General features: G+C 42.9%; 1 protein-coding gene and 1 pseudogene across 1 annotated transcript; both read left to right on the plus strand.

The window, feature by feature from the left end:
* The first annotated feature begins 1,114 nt into the window (after positions 1-1,114).
* LOC100458814 (olfactory receptor 7E24-like) lies at positions 1,115-5,764 on the plus strand. Its single transcript, XM_024251457.3, has 2 exons — positions 1,115-1,238; positions 4,311-5,764. The coding sequence occupies exons 1-2, from the start codon at positions 1,115-1,117 to the stop codon at positions 5,312-5,314; spliced, it is 1,128 nt and encodes a 375-aa protein (XP_024107225.3). The 3' UTR covers positions 5,315-5,764.
* A 7,144-nt stretch (positions 5,765-12,908) lies between these two features.
* On the plus strand, positions 12,909-22,880 carry LOC103889771 (olfactory receptor 7E24-like; annotated as a pseudogene).
* Positions 22,881-23,087: the final 207 nt, after the last annotated feature.

Consider the following 23,087-nt stretch of genomic DNA (forward strand, 5'->3'; position numbering starts at 1 on the left):
ATCCTGTGCCTCCCTGGATATGACGAACAATATCACGGGGGATGTACAACTTCTGAGATATTGGGAATGATATCATCCTCTCCCCTCTGGAAGTTAGGGACATCACAGGGGTAGTGTACACCCTCTGTGATGTTGGGACTAATATCATCCTCCCACCCCCTGGATATTAAAAACCATATCACAAGGGGCATGTTCACACACTTTGATATTGGTATTAATACCATCCTCTCCCTTTTCAGATATTCGGTGCAATATTACAGGTGGGGCACACACCACCTGCAATACTGGAATTAATATTATATTCTGCCCCCTGGATATCAGAAACAATATCACAGCGGTGTGAACAACCCCTGCGATATTTGGAGTAATACCATCATCTCCCCTCATGAATATTAAGAACAATATCTTGGGTGGGGTGTACACTCCCTTTGATATTTCATATCGTCCTCTTCCCCCCTGGATATTAGGAACAATATCAGGGAGGGGTGTACAGACCCTGCGACATTTGCTGTCAAATAATTGTCTCTCCCCTAGACATTAGGAAAAATGTAACTGGGGATGTGAACACCCCTGCGATATTGGGAGTAGTATCATCCTCTCCCTCCTTGCATATTAGAAACAGTATCACAGGTGGGGTGTACTGCCTCTGTGATATTGGGAGTAAAATTATCCTCTCTTCCCCTGGATATTAGGAAGGGTATCAGAGGGGGAGGGTGTACATTCCCTGCGATATTCAATGTAATCTTATCCACTCCTTCCCAGGGTATTCAGAACAATTATACAGGAGGGGTGTACACCCCCTGCGATACTGAGAGTCCTATCATCCTCTTTCGCTCTGGATATTAGGAACAATATCACAGGGTTGTGTACACCCCCTGCGATACTGGGAGCAATATCATCCTCTCTCCCTGTGGATATTAGGAAGAGGATCACAGGGCTGTGTAAACCCCCTGCGGTATTGGGTAATATCACCCTCTCTCCCTCTGGATATTAGGAAGATTTTCACAGGGGTGTGTGGACCCCCTGCGATATTGGGAGTAATATCATCCTCTCCACCCAGGAAATGACTAACAAGGTCACAGGGGGGTGTACTCCCCCTGCGATATTGGGAGTAATGTCGTCCTCCCCAAACCTGGATGTTAGCAGCAAGATCACAGAGGGGGTGTACACACCCTGCGACATTGGAAGTAATATGATCCTCTCCCCACCTGGATACTGGGAAAGATATCACAGCGCGGGTATACATTTCCTACGCTGTTGGGAGTAATCTCATTCTTTTCCTTTCTGGATGTTAGGAACAATATCATGGGGTGCTGTGCAATTACTTCGATATTGGGAGTAATATCATCCTCTCCCCGTTGTTACATTAGGAAAAATATCTCAGGGGAGGCGTCCACCCTCTGCGATATTGGGAGTAATATCATCCTCTATTTTCCTGGATATTGGGTGCAATAACACAAAAAGGGGTACAACCCCTGCGATATTGGGGATAATAGCATACTCTCCTTCCCTGGATGTTAGAAAACAATATCATCAGGGCTGAACACCCCCTGCGATAATGGGAGTCATATTTACTCTTTCACAGGCCATTTGGAACAATATCACAGGGGGTGTTTACAAACAGGGGTGGTGTACACCCCCTGTGATATTGGGAGTAACATCATTCTCTCCACCTCCGGATATTAAGAACAATATCCTGGCAGGAGGTGGCACACCCCCAGTGATATTGGGAATCATGTCATCCCCTCCTTCCCTGGATATTAGGAACAATATCACAGGGGGGTGTACACCTTCTCTAATATTGGAAGCAATATCATCCTCTTCCCCGCTGGATATTAGAAAAAATATCACTCATGGTGTACACCCACTGTGATATTTGGAAGAATATTACAGGGTGTACACGCACTCTGACTTTAGGAGAAATCCCTCCCTAAAAGGTCACAAATAATATCACAGGGTATACAGTAATATCTCCCTAGGATAATACAAATACTATCACAGGGTGTACACCCACTCTGATAACAGGAGTAATATGTCCCAAGGATACTACCAATAATATCACAAGGCTGTACACCCAATATGACATAAGGAGTGATACCTCCCTAAGATATTATGAATAACATCACAGAATGTACACCCATGGTGTGCACCCACGGTGATATTAGGAGTAATGTCAACCCAGGACATAACCAATAACACCACAGGCAGTACATACATGATGTACACCCACGGTGATGTTATGAGAACTATCTCCCTAGGATAATACGAATAACATCACAGAGTGTACAAACATGGTAGACACCCACTGTGGCACTAGGACTAATAACTTTCTAAGATATTACGAATAGCATCACAGAAACACATGGTGTACACCCACTGTAACATTAGGCGTAATTTCTTTCTAGGATATTATGAGTAACATCTCAGTGTGTACTCACATGCTGTACACCCACTGTGAGCTTAAGGGTAATATCCCCCTAGGATGTTATGAATAACATCACAGGGTGTCCACTCATGGTGTACACGCACTGTGATGTTAGGAATAATATCTCCCTAGGATATTATGAATAACACCACAGGGTGTACAGAAACTGTGATATTAGAGGTAATATCTCTCTAGGATGTTAAGAATCATGTCATCACAGGGTGTACATCCACTGTCATACTGGGAGCAATATCTCTCTAGGATAGTATGAATAATATCACAGAGTGTACACCCACTGTGATATGAGGAGAACTATCTCTCTGGGGTATTACAAATTAGATCACAGAGTGTACACACATGGTGTACGTCCACTTTGATATTAGGAGTAATATCTTCCTAGGACATTACAAATAACATCACAGAGTGTACACCCACTGTAATATTAGGAATCGTATCTCCCTAGGTTATTACAAATAATATCACAGGGTTTACACCCAATGTGATATTAGGAGTAATATCTTCCTAGGGTATTATAAATAATTTCACAGTGTGTACACACATAGTGTACACTCACTGTGTTACTAGGCATAATATCTACCTATTATATAACAAAGAGTATTACAGGGTGTACACCCACTTTGATATTAGCTGTAGTATTTTTCTAAGTTGTTACAAATTACATCACAGAGTGTACAAACATGGTGTACACTCACTGTGATATCAGGAGTCATATCTCTGTAATATATTATGTATAATATCACAGGGTGTACACCCACTGTGTTATTAGGAGGAATATCTATGCAGAATATTACAATTAATATCACAGGGTGTACACCCACTGTATTATTAGGAATGATATCTCTGTAGGATATTACAATTAATGTCACAGGGTGTACAGCCACTGTGATATTAGGAGCAATATCTTTCTAGGATATTACAAATAATATCACAGGGTGTACACCCACTCTGATGTCAGGAGCAATATCTCCCTAGGATATCCAAAATAATATCACAGGGTGTACAATCTCTGCCTTCCAGGTTCTAAGAGATTCTCCTGCTTCAGCCTCCGGAGTAGATATGGTTACCCGCCAACAAGCCCGGCTAATTTTTTTTTATTTTCACTAGAGACGGGGTTTCACCACTTTGGCCAGGCTGGTCTGGAACTCCTGACCTCAGGTGATCCATCAGCCTCGGCCGCCCAAAGTGCTGGGATTACAAGTGTGAGCCATCGCGCTTGGCCAAGAGTTATACATTCAATTAATTTGGAAACACAGCTCCCATATTTGAGTGCACATGTACTTTTATGAAGAAATGATGTCAGAAACGCTAAGGATGATAATAAATATGAAAAGTAACTGGCATGTTAAAAGGTCTTCCGATGAAGAACTCTAAGGTTCGATTTCGTTCTTAGAGAATGCGGCCCTAGCTCTTGTATTGTCCTTTTACATATTCTACATCAAAGGAATTGGTAGCACGGTGTCAGAATAAAATAGAGTGTATTTCACTGCTTCTTAATTTCTTTCAATTAGACTGAGATCATTTTCTTAAAGAGAGAAGAACATTTGTATTGCATTTTATTGTTTCTGAAAAGAGTAGGCCATATTTCCCTGAGATCACGGATTTGTCATATATTACGTTTTGGTCTTCTAACATTCTTCAGTGGATTTTCTCTAAAGTAGTATGTAAGAAAGAGTTGAATAGCAAAAAAGTAAATCAGGTAATAATTCTGAGACTTTTGGGTTTCTTACAACTGAGAAATATTGCTGACGGTGTATGGTCCTCAAGTGTGAAAATGTTCCTTGTGAATTGCTGGCATCCAAAATATGCACACAGCATTAAGGCTCATTTTTATCTTTTATTTTTCCAATCCTCTTTTCTTCTCAAGGTGTCCAAGTCACACAGAGCCACGGAATCTCACAGGTGTCTGAGAATTCCTCCTCCTGGGACTCTCTCTCAGATGATCTAGAACTGCAGCCCATCCTCACTGGGCTGTCCCTGTCCATGTACTTGGTCACAGTGCTGAGGAACCTGCTCATCATCCTGGCTGTCAGCTCTGACTCCCACCTCCACACACCCATGTGCTTTTTCCTCTCCAGCCTGTGCTGGGCTGACATCGCTTTCACCTTGGCCATGGTTCCCAAGATGTTTGTTGACATGCAGTCGCATAGCAGAGTCATCTCTTTTGCGGGCTGCCTGACACAGATGTCTTTCTTTGTCCTTTTCACATGTATAGAAGACATGCTCCTGACTCTGAAGGCCTATGATGGATTTGTGGCCATCTGTTGCCCTCTGCACTATCCAGTCATCGTGAATCCTCACCTCTGTGTCTTCTTAGTTTTGGTGTCCTTTTTCCTTAGCCTGTTGGATTCCCAGCTGCACAGTTGGATTGTGTTACAATTCACCTTCTTCAAGAATGTGGAAATCTCTAATTTTGTCTGTGAGCCTTCTCAACTTCTCAACCTTGCCTGTTCTGACAGCGTCATCAATAGCATACTGATATATTCGCATAGTACTATGTTTGGTTTTCATCCCATTTCAGGGATCCTTTTGTCTTCCTATAAAATTGTCCCCTCCATTCTAAGGATTTTGTCATCAGATGGGAGGTCGAAAGCCTTCTCCACCTGTGCCTCTCACCTGGCAGTTGTTTGCTTATTTTATGGAACAGTCATTGGCATGTACCTGACTTCAGCTGTGGCACCACCCCCCAGGAATTGTGTGGTGGCATCAGTGATGTACACTGTGGTCACCCCCATGCTGAACCCTCTCATCTACTGCCTGAGAAACAGGGACATTCAAAGTGCCCTGTGGAGGCTGCACAGCAGAACAGTCGAATCTCATGATCTGTTCCATCCTTTTTCTTGTGTGAGTAAGAAAGGACAACCACATTAAATCTCTACATCTGCAAATCCTGCCCCTTAGTCACAGTATTTTTGTCGCTTGATGGCTTTTATTCTTTTCCACATTTCCTATGTGAATATTGCTTTCTTCGTTATACCTTTAACTGGAATGTGTGAGTATTCTGGGATCCTTTGTTAAGCAGAAACCTCATGACTGAATCCTCTATACCTAGGCGGCCTCCTCTAGTTTCTGAGCAATAACCCTGTCATCCAGGTGGAATCACAACCATCTTTTTATATACATGAAGTCCTCACTTCATTTCGGAATTCCCTGAAAATTGACTTTATGGAGACAATGTACAGCAGGTCCTCCAACATCATTGGTGCATTCTAAGTTGTTTAGTTATAATGTTGGTGAGGAATCAGGGGTTTCACTATACAGAATTATGCTTAAAGGTGAGGTTTCCATGAGACTTTCAAAGATGTTAAGTGAGGACATACTGTACATCAAATTCATATCCTCTTCCAGAGTTCATGTGGAATTTCTTTATAAACTGCTTCTAGAGAATCTGTTTAGGTGGGTTGTGTGTAGAGATCCATGTCACCCATCCTCAATCTTTGCTTTGAGTCATATCAACTGGGGAGCTTACAAATGATGAGGCCTGGGTCTTATTACCTGAGATTCTGATTTACGTGCACGTGTGTGAGTATGTGGGTTTTTTTTTTTTTTTAAGCACCAGAGGTGGTTCCAATGATGAAGTTTTTGGAGGCATCAAGCTCCAGTGAGTAAGAACAGAAGTTAATTGTAATATGATTTCTTCAAATATGATCTTCAAATGCATTGTCCATCAACACCATACAAACGTTTATTATGCTGTATTTTCTTACCATTTAGCATTTTCTATTTTTTTCTTTTTCTTTTCTTTTTTTTTTTGTGTTGAGGCAGAGTTTCACTCTTGTTGCCCAGGCTGGAGTGCAATGGCACGATCTCAGCTCGCTGCAACCTCTGCCTCCCATATTCAAGCGATTCTCCTGTATCAGCCTTCCAAGTAGCTGGGATTACAGGCATGGGCTACCACGCCCAGCTAATTTTTTTTTTTTTTTTGTATTTTTACTAAAGACAGTGTTTCTCCATATTGGTCAGGCTGGCCTTGAACTCCCGACCTCAGGTGATCCACCTACTTCAGCCTCCCAATGTGCTGGGATTACAGGCATGAGTGACCGTGCCCAGCCACCACTTAGCATTTTCATTTTACGTTTGTTGAAGTTATACATTTAGACATACATTGATTGCTGCTTTGTTTTACACTTGCATATACATAGAATGGGAAATAGAAAAGAATAAAATGGGCACAGTATCCCTAAAGTTTCACATTCCAAGACACTTTAAAAATATTTGCTTTTTAGAAATTGGTTTCAATTAAGAAACTGTGGTATACACACACAATGAAGTATTATTCAGCCTAAAAACGATTAAAATCCTCTCCACTGCAGACAAAATGGATGAGATTGCAGGTGTGTATTATAAGTGAAATAAGCCAGGCACAGAATGACAAATATTGCATGTCCTCACTTGTATGTAGGAACAAAAAAGAAAATCTTGGCCAGGTGTGGTGGCTCAGGCCTGTAATCCCAGCACTTTGGGAGGCCGAGTCGCACGGATCACTTGAGGCCATGAGTTCAAGACCCGCCTGGCCAACATGGCGAAACCCCGTCTCTACTGAAAACAGAAACAATTAACCCGGCGTGGTGACACGTGCCTGTAGTCTCAGCTACTCGGAGGGCTGAGGCCCAAGAAGAGCTTGAACTCGGAAGGTGGAGGTTGCAGTGAGCCCGGATTGTGCCTGTATACTCCAACCTGGGCAACAGAAAGAGACTCCATCACCCACCTACACACAAAAGGAATCTCAGGAAGACAGAAAGTATAAAGGTGGTTAGCAGACGCTAGGAAGAAAACCAGTGGGATGGGTAATGAAGAGAAGTGGATAATTGGGTCCCAAAATACAGAAAGATGGAATAAGTGAGTTCTAGTGTTTGATAATACAGTATGAAAATTTTAGTTCACAAGAATTTCTTGCATATTTCCAGATGCTTTGGTAAGAAGCTTCCTCACTTTCTCATTATGCTGGTTTTTAAGCTATTCTCTTTCTGCTCTTGAAATCGTGCTGCTTTCTTTGTTTTTGGTTTTTCATTTTGAGATGGAGTTTCACTCCTTCTGCCCAGGCAGGAGTGTAATGGTGCAATCTTGGCTCACCGCAACCTCTGCCTCCTGGGTTCAAGTGATTCTCCTGCCTCCACCTCCCAAGTAGCTGGCATTACAGGCATGCCCCAGCACACCCAGCTCATGTTGTATTTGTAGTAGAGACAGGGGTTTCTCCCTGTCGGTCAGGCTGGTCTTGAACTCCTGCCCTCAGGTGATCCACCCGCCTCGGCCTCCCAAAGTGCTTGGATTACAGGTGTGAGCAACAGCGCCCGGCCTATGCTGCATCCTTATCTGTTGTCTGTCATTGTTTGTTTGTTTTTGAGCCCAGAAATAACTTCTCACCTATATGTTCAAATGACTTTTAACCTGAGTGCTAAGAAAGTTCTCTGGTGGAAAAGCAGCCTTTTCAAGAAGTGGTGTTGGAGAAACTTGATTTCCACATGCAGAAGAATGAAGGTGGACTCTATGTCACACCAGGTGCAAAAATTCACACAAACTGGATGAAAGACCTAACCCCAAGTGCTAAAAGTATACTATGCCTAAAAGAAAACATTGGCCACACTTTCATGACATCAGATTGGGCAATGCTTTCTGGGATATGACACCAAAAGCATAGGCAACAAGAGAAAATTAGATTCCTTGGATTACATCTAAATGACAGACACCTTTGTGCATCAAAAAACACTGTGAACTGAGTGAAAAGATAACCCATGGATTAGGAAAAATATTTGCAAATCATCTATCTGGAAAGAGGCTGATATCCATCATATGTAAAGAACAGCTAGAACTAAACAACAAGAAACCCAGAGCATCCCATTAACCATGGTCAGAAGACTCGAGTAGATATGTCCCTAAAGAAGATATAGCAATGGCCAATAAGCATCGAAAATGATGTTGAAAATCACTAATCATAGGGAAGCGCAAATCAAACAAAGAATGAGATACCACACATTAGGATAGATATGATAAACAAACAAGCATTGGTGAAACTAGAGGGAAGTAGGAATGTTCGAATATGACTGGAGGGAATGTAAAACCATGAAGGAACAGGGAAAATAGTATGGCATGTCCTGGAGAAAGGAGAAACAGAATTATCAGATGTTCTCGCTGTTGCACTTGTGGGTACCTACCAAAAAGAATTAGAAGCCAGGAGTGGAAAGGATATTTGTACACCCATATTCATAGCAGCATTATTCACAACAGCCAAAATGTGGAAGCAACCCAAGTGTTCGTGGACAGATGAATGAAAAAGCACACCGCAGTTCATTCATGCAATGGAAGACTATTCAGCCTTAAAAAGGCAGGCACTTCTGGCCGGTGCGGTGGCTCATGCCTGGAATCCCAGCATCTTGGAAGATCAACGTGGGCGGATCACCTGATGTCAGGAATTCAAGACTAGCCTGGCCATCTTGGTGAAACCCTGTCTCTACTGAAAAAGCAAAAAATTAGACGAGCGTGGTGGCATATGCCTGTATTCCCAGTTACTTGGGAGGCTGAAGCACAAGAATCACTTGAACCCGGGAGGCGGAGGTTGCAGTGAGCCCAGATTGTGCCACTGCACTCCAGCCTGTGAAACAGAGTGACACTCCATGTAAGCACAAAATAAAACAAAACCAAAAACAAAAAACAAAAAATACCAAAAAAACAGACAGGCACTTCTGACACAGGCTGCAACATGGATGAACCTTGAAGACATTATCGTCAGTGAAATAAATAAATCCCAAAAGAATAAAGATGACCAGGCTCAGTGGCTCACACCTGTAACCCCAGCAGTTTGGGAGGCTGAGGAAGGTGGATCACTTAAGGTCAGGAGTTTGAGACCAGCCTGACCAATATGGGGAAAGCTCGTCTCTATTAAAAATACAAAAATTAGCTGGGCATGGTGGTGCATGCCTGTAATCCCAGCTACTCAGGAGACCGAGACACAAGAATTGCCTGAAGCCACGATGTGGAGGTTGCAGTGAGCCGAGACCATGTCACTGCACTCCAGCCTGGGTGACAGAGAAAGACTCTGTCTCCAAAACAACAGCAACAAAAAAAATTAAGAACAGTATGATTCCACTTATATCAAGGATCTAGAGTAGTTAAACTCATAGAGTTGCTAAATAGAATGGTGGCCCCCAGGAGTGGGTGAGAGAGAGGAACGGAGAGTTTGGTTAATGGGTGCAATTTCCATTTTGAAAGATAAAACTGTTCTGGAGATGATGGTGGTGATGGTTGCTAAACAATGTGAATGTCCTTAATGTGATTAAACTGTAAACTGAGAAATAGTGGAAATTGTAAAAGTGTATACTGGTCATTCTATATGAAATAATATATATTTATAATTTTTAATATTTATACGTGGTATATTTTCCCATCATAAAAGCTGAAAATTAAAGCAGTTGGATATTTAAAAAGAAAAGAATGAAGCGAATAATCCACACAAGCCTTCTCCTGATGAGAGGAAGAACCCCAAGGCTTCTATGGACACTCACTTTTCTCTTCTTGTTCTTGCAATATTATGAGGAAATCCTTAGAGGTTGGGGAACTTGGGCCACTCTGGCTAATAAGGAGCTCTGTGCCTTGAGCGCCCCAGGCCATAGAATAGTAAATACTCAGTCTGTGCCTCCAGCCCTGCATGTGAGGTTCCAGGCCTGTGGGCTCCACACCCGTCACCTGTATCAGGAGGCTCCTGTCTCACCCTGTCTTCTTGCCAGCCTTGAGGATGGAGTCTGAGCCTCCAATGTGCACCACGCAGGGAGGACAGTTGACCTGTTCTCCGTGGTCATGGCCCAGCAGAGGGGAAGAGCGGTTCAGTGAGTGCTGCGGGATGGTCGGGAGCCTTGTTTTCCTTCCTCCTCCTCAGGACAAACAAGAGAGTGCGGTGGGCAGATGGGAGGAGACCAATGTGCAAACTGTCAGCTCAGCAGAGTGTGGAGATTCTATTCTTGGTTGTGGTGGGGGGTCTCAGAAATCTAATTCCAAATTTTGCTTTCCTCCCCCACTGGTTGTCCTTTTCACAGACATCTCACCCATGATAGCAGGGAATGAGTCCCTCTAAACTATTCCCTCAGAACAACAAAAAGATTATGAAGGTGATGATGAGGATAAAGAGGATGATGACAGACACCACGGCATCATGAACCCTTAACTGAGGGCTTCCTAAAGGCCAGGATCTCAGCTCTGTGCTCTATGCAGCTTGTTTCATTTCATCTGTGTAGTGTCTCAGCTATTAGTGCACATTTCATGATGATTTTACAGACTAGAAAAGGAGCAACACATTTTCATAGAACTTGTACCAGATCATGAAGTCAAAAAGGGTGAAGTCCAACTTGAACCAGGCAGTCTAAGTCCAGAAACATGACATTTGGCCAGTCCTCTCCATGCATCAAGTCTACCCTCTCAAATCCTTATCACTCAGGCTGATGCCCCTGCTCACTGTGCCCTTCCATTTGGGGGTTCCTTATAGACCACAGCTAGACCAGTGGATGCCACAGTCACTGTGTCAAGTATGGAAAGGACAGCTGAGATCACATCAAAGATTCCAGAAATAATTGGCACAGGATCATTTGGGATGCATCTCTCCCTTGGCCCTGTTCCTGGCTTTCCTTACAGCTCTCGACTTCCTCAAAGGAGTCATCAATTCAGAGTTTGCCTTCCATTCCTATTGAGGAAGCTGGAAAGCATTTCAAAAATGCTCCTCAGATGTGCCTGTGGTTAAGACCTCTGAGCTCTGCTTAAAACGTTTTGAAGTTGGGCAAGGTGGCTCATGCCTGTAATCCCAGCACTTTGGGAGGCTGAGGCAGGTGAATCACAAGGTCAGGAGTTCAAGACCAGCCTGGCCAACATGGTGAAACCCCGTCTCTACTAAAAACAGAAAAAGTTAGCTGGGTGTAGTGGCAGGCGCCTGTAATCCCAGCTACTTGGCAGGCTGAGGCAGGAGAATAGCTTGAACCTGGGATGTGGAGGTTGCAGTGAGCCGAGATCACTCCACTGCACTCCAGCCTGGACCCAGCACTCCCATCGGAGTTGATTTCTAGTTGATCCAATGAAAGTGAGCGATGATTAAACCGATCGTGAGTGCCCACTCTGTGATCTCTATGTGATGGATGCATTAAGTCAAGGCAAAGTGAATTTTAGATACATTCATTAATATTTTAAGCTTAAACTCCATGCAATTCAATGGAAATATCCCCTGAGCTGAAGTTCTGGTTTCCCTGCATTCCAGACAGGACATTTTATTTTGTCCTTATCTCAGTAAGTACTGAGTATTGTGAGAGGAACAAGTGAGTCTCTTTTGTTTCTGATTCCCCAGAGCCAATATCTTGCTTGGCACATAGGAGAGAGCAAAAGTAAAAATCTATGTGAATTATTGAATTGACGCTTCCTTGGTTCACAAAAATTGGCTGTCATCAGTGTGAGTTTGACGTACTTGATTCTTTTTGTTGTTTGTTTTTTGAGACGGAGTTTTGCTCTTGTTGCCCAGGCTGGAGTGCAGTGGTGTGATCTCAGCTCACTGTAGCCTCTGCCTCCCAAGTTCAAGCCATTCTCCTGCCTCAGCCTCCCAAGTAGCTGGGACTACAGGCACACGCCGCCATACCGGGTGACGTTTTTGTATTTTTAGTAGAGGTGGGGTTTCACCATGTTGGCCAGGATGATGTTGATCTCCTGACATCGTGATCTGCCCTCCTCGGCCTCCTAAAGTGCTGGGATTACAGGCCTAAGCCATGGCGTCTGGCCAAACTTTCTGATGAGAACTCTAAGTCCACCTAAGCTAAGGACAGGAATTATAGCTTACATGAATTTTAACACAAGACCCACCGATTGGAGTAAGCAATTACTCTCTTGAAGGAGAAAAGTCAGAAAACATAATGATGAAATCACTAGGACCTAACTGGCATGTGGAACTACTTTCTGCTTAGGAACTATTAACTTTAATTTCATTTCCAGATGGCATGGTCTCAGCTGTTATACAGTGTTTATAAATGTCTACATCAAAGGAATTTGCATCAATCTATTCGAATCAAATAAAATATTTGAGTTCTTAATTTCCTTTAATTAGGATAACCATTTTCTTAAAGTGAAGAGAATGGTTTCATTACATATTTTTCTTTGGAAAAGATAGGCTGTATTTTCTAGCAATTATGAATTTGTTAGATATGATGATCTGGTTCTTGGAACATTCTTGAATCTAGTGTCTCTAAGGCAGGTGTGTAGAGCAAGAAGTGAATAACACACAAATCAATGATGAAAGCATTAGAAGATGATTGAGTTTTTCAGAATTGCAAAATATTGCTGAGTGTGGATTGCTCTGAAATCTGAAAACATTACTTGTGAATTGCTTCTATCCAAAATGCAGACACGATGCTGGGTGTTGGTTTACTTGTTTCTGATTTTTCAACCCTCTTTTCTAGGCAAAAGTTGTCCAAACTCTACAGACCCACAAAATCTAACAGATGTCTCTCTATTCCTCCTCCTAGAACTCTCAGAGGATCCAGAACTGCAGCCGGTCCTCACTGGGCTGTTCCTGTCCCTGTGCTTGGTCACAGTGCTGGGGAACACACTCATCCTCCTGGCCGTCAGCCCTGACTCCCACCTCCACACCCCCATGTACTTCTTCCTCTCCAACCTGTCCTTGCCTGACATCGGTTTCACCTCCACCACGGTCCCCAAGATGATTGTGGACATCCAATCTCACAGCAGAGTCATCTCCTAGGCAGGCTGCCTGACTCAGATGTCTCTCTTTGCCATTTTTGGAGGCATGGAAGAGAGACATACTCCTGAGTGTGAAGGCCTATGACCGGTTTGTAGCCACCTGTCACCCTCTGTATCATTCAGCCATCATGAAGCCGTGTTTCTGTGGCTTTCTAGTTTTGTTGTCTTTTTTTTTTCTCGGTCTTTTAGACGTCCAGCTGCACAACATGATTGCCTTGCAAATGGCCTGCTTTGAGGATGTGGAAATTCCTAATTTCCTCTGTGACCCTTCTCAACTCCCCATCTTGCATGTTGTGACACCTTCACCGATAACATCATCATGTATCTCCCTGCCACCATATTTGGTTTCCTTCCCATCACGGGGACCCTTTTCTTTTACTCTAAAATTCTTTCCTCCATTCTGAGGGTTTCATCATCAGGTGGGAAGTATAAAGCCTTCGCCACCTGTGGGTCTCACCTGTCAGTTGTTTGCTTATTTTATGGAACAGGCGTTGGAAGGTACCTCAGTTCAGATGTGTCATCTTCCCCGAGACAGGGTGCAGTGGCCTCAATGATGTACACGGTGGTCATCCCCATGTCACCCTCTGTGACATTAGGAGTAGCATCTTTCTAAAATATTATGAATAATTTTGAAAAATGTACACCCCCTGTGACATTAGAAGTAACATCACCCGAGGATATAAGAAATAATATCAGATTGTGTACCTGCATTGTGACATCAGTAGTAACATCGCTTTAGGGTATTACCAATATTATCAGAGTGTGAAGACCTTCTGTGACATTAGGAGTAATATCACCCTACAATATTGGGAATAATACCACACGATGTACACCGCCTGTGACATTAGTGGTAACATTTCTTTAGGATATTACTAATAATATGACAGGGTGCACAGCCCCTGTGATATTAGGAGTAACATATCCGAAAAAACTTTACAAATAATATCACGGTTTGTACACCATGTGTGACATTAGGAGTAACATCCCCCAAAACGATTATGAATAACTTCACAGATTGTACACCCTCTGTGATATTAGCAGTAAACATCTTTCTAGAACGTGAAGAATACTATCACAGGGTGGACACCCCTGTGACATGAGGAGGAACATCACTCTAGGATATTAGGAATAATACAACAATGTGTACACAATTTGTATGGTAGCAGTAACATCCCTCTGGGATACTAGGAATCATAGCACAGAAAGCACACCCCCTGTGACAATAGGAGTAACATCCCCTTAGGATATTATGAATAATATCACAAGGTGTACACACATTGTGACATTAGTAACAATATCCAGCTAGTAGATTGTGAATAATATCACAGTGTGTACAGATTTGCGACATTAGGAGTAACATCCCCCTAGAATATTACGAATAATATCACAGGGTGTACACACCCTGCAACTTTAGGGTAATCATCACCCTGGATTACTACAAATAATTTCACAGGATGTTAAACCCCTGTGACAATAGGAATAATATACTTCCACGATATGATGAATAATATCACAGTGGGTGTACACACTGTGATATTATTCATCATATCGTGGAAGTATATTATTCCACAGTGTGTACAAATAATTTCACAAGATGTTAAACCCCTGTGACAATAGGAATAATATACTTCCACGATATGATGAATAATATCACAGTGTGTACACCCACTGTGATATTATTCGTCATATCGTGGAAGTATATTATTCCACAGTGTGTACACCCACTGTGATATTAAAAGTTATCCCTCTCTCAGATATTGTGAATCATATCACAGGGTGTACACCATGTGTTCACACCCACTGTGATTTTTAAAGTAATGTCTCCTTAGGATATTATGAATAATTTCAAGGGGTTTACACACCCTATGACATTAAGACAGCATCCCTTTAGGATATTCGAAATAATATCCCAGGGCGTACACCCTATGTGACATTATGAGTAATATCTTCCTAGGATATTACGAATAAGATCCCACAGTTGACACCCCCTGTGATTTTAAAGGTAAAATCCCCCTAGAATATTGCTAATCATAACACGGGATGTACACACCTGTGACATTAGGAGTAACATCCTCCCAGGATATTATGAATAATATCAGAAGGTGTACAAACATGGTGACATTTGTAGTAATATCCCGCTAGTATATTGTGAATACTATCACAGGGTATACACCCTTGCGACTTTAGAAGTAACATCCCCCCGGAATATTCCGAATAATATTACAGGGCGTACACCTCCTGTGACTTTAGGAGTATCATCCCGCTAAAGTATTACGAATAATGTCACAGGGGCTTAGCCTGTCTAATATCACAGGGTGTACACCCCCTGTGATATTAGACAGGCTAAGCCCCTGTGACATTAGGAGGAACATCTTTCTAGAACATCACGAGTAATATCACGATGTGTACACCCTTTGTGACTTTAAAAGTAAAATCCCCCTAAGATATTCTGAATAATATCACAGAGAGTACACCCCGTGTGACAGAGGGAATAACCCGTGAGGATATAAGGAATAATATCAGAGGGTGTACACGTATTGTGACATTAGTAGTAACATCCCGCTAGGATATTACGAATAATATCACAAGGTGTACACGCCGGGTGACATTAATTTATGTCACTTTCCCCTAGAATATGACCCATAACAATACAGGGTGTAGAACACCTGTGATTTATGAGTAACATTTCTATAGAATATTACAAGTAATATCATTCGGTGTGCACCCCGTGTGACATTAGGAGTAACATCCCACGAAACTGTGACGAAGAATTTCCAAAGGTGTACACCCTCTATGACATTACAAGTAACATCTCGCTAGGATATTACGAAGAATATCACAGGGTATACAGCCCCTGTGACATGAGGAGTAATGTCTTTTCAGGATATCACGAATAATAAAACAAGATGTACCCACCCTGTGACATTAGGTGTGACATCCGTCTAGGAGACTACGAATACTATCGCAGCGAACACATCCCCTGTGACAATAGGAGTAACATCCTCGTAGGATATTATGAATAATATCACAAGAGTACACACATTGTGACTTCGGTGCTAACATCCCTCTCATATACTGTGAATAATATCACAGGGGTGTACACTCCTGTGATATTACATTAGGAGTAACATCTCTCTAGAGTATTACAAATAATATCATAGGGGGTACATGGGCCTTTGGTTTAGGAGTAATATTTCCCTAGGATATTACTAATAATATCACGGTGTGCACACTCACTGTGATATTAGCAGTCCCATTTTCCTAGGATATTATGAATAATATCACAGTAGGTGTTCACACATAATGTGTACACCATGTGTGTACACCCAATGTGATAGTGGAAGTAATATATCCCTAGGATCTTACAAATAATATCAAAGGGTGTACACCCCATGTGACATTAAAAGTAACGTCCCTTTTGGATATTCCGAATGCTATCATAATGCGTGATATTAGGAGTGTGATATTAGGAGTAACCTCTTCCTGGGATAACCCATGTGATATTAGGAGTAACCTCTTCCTATGATATTACGAATAACATCACAGGGTGTACATCCCTGTGACTTGAAAAGTAACACCCCCCTAGAATATTATGAATAATATAACAGGATGTACACCCCCTGTGACATTAGGAGTAACATCTCCCTAGGATATTACGAATAATGTCACTGGGGCTCACCCTCTGTGATATTAGCAGCAACATCTTTCTAGGCTATTATGAATGACATCGCAGGGTGTAAACTCACTGTGATATTAGAAGGAATATCTCCCTAGGATATAAGCTATCATATCACAGAGTGCACACACATGGTGTACACCCACTGTGTTATTGGCAGCAATGTCTCCCTATGTTATTATGAAAACTATCCCAGCGTGTACCCCCTGTGGGTTACTAGAAGTAATATTTACCATGGATATCACAAATCATATCACAGGGTGTACACACATGGGGTACACCCACTGTGATATTAGGAGTTACATGTCTCAAAAATATGACAAATAATATCCCAGTGGGTGTACCCCATGTGTGTACACCCACTGTGATATTTAAAGTAATATCTCTTTATAAGATTACAAATAATATTGAAGGGTGTACTCCCCACATGACATTAGGAGTCACATTCCCCTACAATCTTGGGAACAATATCACACGGTGTACACCCCTGTAACGTTAGGAGTAACATCCCCCCTGAATATTGCTAGTAATATCACAAGGTGTACACGTATTGTGACATTAGTTGTAATATCCTGCTAGTATATTTTCAAAAATATCACAGAAGGAGCACACCTGTGACATTAAGAGTAACATCCCCCTAGAATAGTAAGAATAATATCATGGAGTGTACACCCCCAGTGACATTAGAAGTATCATCTCGCTAGAATATTATGAATAATGTCACAGGGTGTCATCTTCTGTGACAATAGGAGTATAGACCCCTGGGAAATTATGCATACTATCACAGGGTGTACACCCCTGTGACATTAGGAGTAACATCTTTCTAGAATATCATGAATAATATCACAATGTCTACAACCCTGTGTCATTGAAAGTAAAATTGCCCTAGGATATTACTAAATAGAACACAGAGAGTACACTCCGTGTGATATTAGAAGGAACATCCCCCGAGGATATAATGAATAATATCAGAGAATGAACCTGCATAGGGACATCAGTAGTAACACCTCTTCAGGATAATACGAATAATATCAAAGGGTGTACACGAATTGTGAAATTAGTAGTGAACACCGGCTAGCATAATACGAATTTTATGACAGGGTCTACACGCCCTGTGACATTAGCAGTAACGTTTTCCTAGACTATTACAAAGAATATTAAAGGGTGTACGGGACCTGTGATTTACGAGTAACATTTCTATAGAATATTGCACGTAATATCACTGTGTGTACACCCCGTGTGACCTTAGGGGTAACATCGCACAAAATTATAACGAATAATTTCACAAGGTGTACACCCTCTGTGACTTTAAAAGTAACATTTCCCTAGAAAATGACGATAATATCACAGAGTGTAAGCCCTCTGTGATATGACGAGTGACATCTTATAAGGATAATACGAGTAATTTCACAAAGTGTACAAACCCTGTGACATAAGGAGTGACATCCCTCCAGGATATTATGAATAATATCAAAGGGAACATACCCAGTGTGACAATAAAAGTAACCTCCCCTTAGGAGATTGAGAAAAACACAACAAGGTGAACACACATTGTGACATCATTATTAACGTCCCACTAGGATACTGGGAAGAATATCACAGTGTGTAGAGTCCTGTGACATCAGGATGAACATTCCCCTCCAATATTACGAATAATATCGCAGGGTGTCAGCCCCCTGTGACTTTAGTAGTGGTATCTTCCTAGAATACGGAAAATAATGTCCCAGGGTGTTAACCAAGTGGGGCAGTAGAGAAAAGACAATAAGAGTACTTGAGTAATGTCACCCCCCTCTCCCCCCCTGGGTATTACGATCCACATCGCAGGGGAGCGGAGACGCCCCCCGCGATGCGGGAAGTAATGTCACCCCCCTCTCCCCCCCCAGATATTATGATCCACATCTCAGAGGGTCGGAGACGCCCCACGCGATGCGGGGAGTAATGTCACCCCCCTCTCGCCCCCTGGATATTACGGTCCAGGGTAGTCACACAGCGTGTAGACGTTATTGTCAGTAATATCTTCTCCGCCTCTGGAAATTACCAACTATATCACAGACGGGTGTACATCCTTTGCACTATTTGCAGTAATAGCATCCTCTTCCCCCTCGATATTAAGAACAATATCACAGGAGTGTTTCTACCCCCAGCGGCATTGGGTGTAGTATCATCCTCTCCCACGTTGAAATTAGGAGCAATATCACTGGGGGCGTGTCCACCTTATGCGATATTGATAGTAGCATCGTCCTCTTCTCTCCTGGATCATGGAAGCAATGTCACTGGGGTGGTGTACACTTTCTGCGGTATTGGGAGTAAGATCATCCTCTTCGCCTTGGAATATTAAGGGCCATATCACAGGGGGGGCTGTACACACCCTGTGCTGTTAAGAAGAATGTTATACTCTCCTGCCCTGCACATTAGAAAACATATCACAGAGTGGGTGTACACCTACTGCGATATTGAACGTAATATCACGCTCTCTCCCTCCCTGGACATTAGGAACAATATCACAGGTGGGTGTACACCCACTGAGGTATTAGGTGCAATATTAGTATTAATTGTTCCTCATTTGTTATTCACATGAATATGAATTACCAACATTAATATGAAGAAATAATTGCCAATAAAATGTTTTCACATTATTAGTAGTATTAATTATTAATATTAATATCAATTATTAGGAGCCAGTATTACTCTTTTCTAATGAATAAGATCAATATCGGTTATTAATATCAGGCATTATTAATCATTAATATGAATCCTTTATTGCTATCATGAGCATAACTGTTTAATATTAATTTTCATTATTATTGATATTGATTTTTAAAATTATAGTATCCGTTATTAATATTGATAATTATAATTAATACTAATATATACTAATAATTATTGGTATTAATTAATAATTGAGATTATTAGTTGATATTATTAATTTATAATTGATATTATTAATTTCAATATGTAATATTGCACCGTTCCACACAGTATCGCAGAAAAGGTACACGCCCCCTGTGATGTTGTTCCTAATAGCCGGGGGTAGACGATGACATTACTCCAAATAACGCACTGGGTGTACATCCCTTCTGTGATCTTGTTGCTTATATATAGGCGGGGAGAGGACGGTATTAATCCCAATAATCCAGAACGTGTAGACCTCCCCTGTGTTATTGTCCCTAATATCCAAAGGTGGAGAGGAAGATATACCTCCCAATTTCGCAGGGGTAGTACACCACCCCTGTGACATTGCTCCTAATGTCCAGGGGTAGAGAAAATGATATGACTCTCAATATGGCAAGGGGTGAACACCCCCTCCATGATATTGTTCCTAATATTCAGGGGGGAAGAGTATGATATTACTCCCAATATCACAGGGGTGTACTCCCCATATCCCAGGTTGTGGATAGTATCCCGATCTGTGATAGACTCCGCCACGATGCGGGAGTAATGTCATCCCCCTCTTCTTCCCTTGCTATTACGATACACATCGCAAGAGGGAGGGCGACCCCGCGATGCGGGGAGAAATATCACCACCCTCACCCCTGATATTACGAGCCACATCTCAGCGGGGTAGACACCCCCAATGATGCGGGGAGTAATATCTATCCCCCTTCCCCATGTATATTAGGAGCCACATCTCAGGGGCGTGGACACCCCCGGCTGATGCGCAGAGTAATATCAAGCCCCGTCCCTCCCTGCATGTTAGCAGCCACTGTGGACACGCAGTGTTTTTACCATATTTCCAGTAAGATCATCTTTTCCATTGAACCTTATGAACAAGATCACAGAGGGGTGTACCCCTCCTGCAATACTGGGGGTAATAGCGTTCTCTCCTCCACTGCATACTGGGAACAATATCACAGAGGCGTGTATTCCTCCTTCCATATTGAGAGTCATATCATACTTGCCTTCCATATATTAAGAACAATAGCAAAGAGGGGGCAGACACTTTGACGATATTGGGAGTAACATCATTCTCTCTACCCCTGGATATTACTAGCAATATCACAGGGGGATGTGCATTTTTTGTGATATTGAGAGTAGTATTATTGTCTTCCCTGCTGGATATTAAAAACAATACCACAAGGGACGTCAAACCACCTGCCAAATTTGAGGGAATGTTATCCTCTCCACCCGCCTCCGCGCCCGGATATTAGAGAGAATAACACAGGGGTAATGTACACCCACTGCTTGATTGGGAGAAGGATCATCCTCTCCCTTCTTGGATATTAGGAACAATATCACGGGTGGGAGGGGGTGGTGTACTGCCTCTGCGATATTGGGAGTAAAATTATCCTCTCTTCCCCCCGATATTAGGAATTGTATCAGAGGCAGAGGGTGCACATTCCCTGTGATATTCAATGTAATCTTATGCTCTCCCTCCCAGGGTATTAAGAAAAATATTACGGGAGGGGTGTACACCCTCTGCGATATTGAGTCATATCATCCTCTTTCACTCTGGATATTAGGAACAATATCACAGGGGTGTGTACACCCCCTGCGATATTGGGAGTAATACCATCCTGTCACCCTGAGGAGAGAAGCCATTTCTCTACCGTCTCCTGTCTCTGAAGAGGAGGAGAAAGTAAAAGTTGAAAAACAACAGGAATGACGTCAGTGGCAAGACCAGCAGGTGGCACTGATAAGCCAGCCTGAGGTGAAAAGATTAACCCCTGCCCCCCAACTCTAAGCACATGTGCTCTCAATCCATCACGACTCTTTCACGTGGAACCCCTTAGAGTTGTAAGCCCTTAAATGGGCCAGGAACTGTCTTCCTTCAGGAAGCTGGGCTCTTAAGATGAGAGTCTGCCGACGCTCCTGGCCAAATAAAAAAACCTCTTTCTCCTTGAATCCGCTGTCTGAAGGGCTTGTTCTGTGGCTCCTCCTGCTCCATTTCTTGGTTCCCTGACCAGGCATCAAACCCAGGTAGCGGTGGCGAGAGCGCCAAAGCCTAACCACTAGACCACCAGGGGAACTTAGAGCCTTGTGGGAAATAGATTGCCCACCATTAGAAGTGGGTTGGCCATAAGAAGGAAGCCTGGACAGGTCCCTTCTTTCTAAGGTGTGGCACAAGGTAACTGGTAAGGGATAACTAGACCGGTTCCCATACATAGACACTTGATGACAGATGGTGCTAGACCACCCCCACAGTGGCTGAGAGGGCAGGCAGCAGCAATAATAGTAGCAAAGGGACAGATGGCTGAGGAAGGATCCTGCTCCAACAGCCCAGGGAAATCAACTCCAGAAGTTCTGTTCGACCCAATATCAGAAGATCCATTGCAGGAGATGGTACCAGAGATCCCAGTGGTGCCCTCCCCTTACGGGGAAAGAGGCTCCCCACTCTTGAGCCCACAGTGCTTGCACCTCCGCAAGACAAGCATATCCCCAGGTCACCCAGAGTAGACAAGCGAGGAGGTGAGAACTCGGGAGAAACCCCTCCCTTGGCAGCTCATTTATGACCCAAAATGAGGATCCAAATCCTCCTGAGAGAGCAGCGGTATGCTGGGATAGATGAGGATGGTCATGTGGTGGAGAGGCGTGTTTCTCTGTACCAGCCCTTGAGCTCTGCCCACCTTCTCAACTGGAAAAACAATGGCCTGTCCTATACCAAAAAGCCATGAGCTCTAATTGATTTGCTCCAAACTAATATCCGGACTCACAACCCCACCTGGGCTGATTGCCACCAGTTGCTCATGTTCCTCTTTAACAGAGAAGAAAGGCGGAGAGTCCTCCAAGCAGCAACTAAGTGGCTACAGGAACATGCACCAGCTGATTACCAAAACCCCCCAAGAGTATGTAAGGACCCAGTTACCAGGAACTGACCCCCAGTGGGACCCACATGAAAGAGAAGATATGCAAAGGCTAAACCAAAACAGAGAAGCTCTCTTGGAAGGATTACAAAGGGGAGCTCAGAAGGCCACAAACATTAACAAGGTCTCTGAGGTCATTCAGAGAAAAGAAGAAAGTCCAGCACAATTCTACGAGAGACTGTGTGAGGCCTATGGTATGTATATTCCCTTTGATCCCGATAGCCCTGAAATCAGCGCATGATTAACATGGCTTTAGTCAGTCAAAGTGCAGAAGACATGAGAAGAAAACTGCAGAAACAGGCTGGGCTTGCAGGGATGAATACATCACAAGGATTAGAAATAGCTAATCAAGTGTTTGTAAACAGGGATGCAGTAAGCCATAAGGAAAGCAGCAAAGAGAAAGAACATCAGGCCCAGAGAAATGCCGACCTGTTTGTTAGCTGCAGCA

This window comes from Pongo abelii, chromosome 7 (genome assembly GCF_028885655.2).
Source record: "Pongo abelii isolate AG06213 chromosome 7, NHGRI_mPonAbe1-v2.0_pri, whole genome shotgun sequence".
Classification (NCBI taxonomy): Eukaryota; Metazoa; Chordata; class Mammalia; order Primates; family Hominidae; genus Pongo; species Pongo abelii.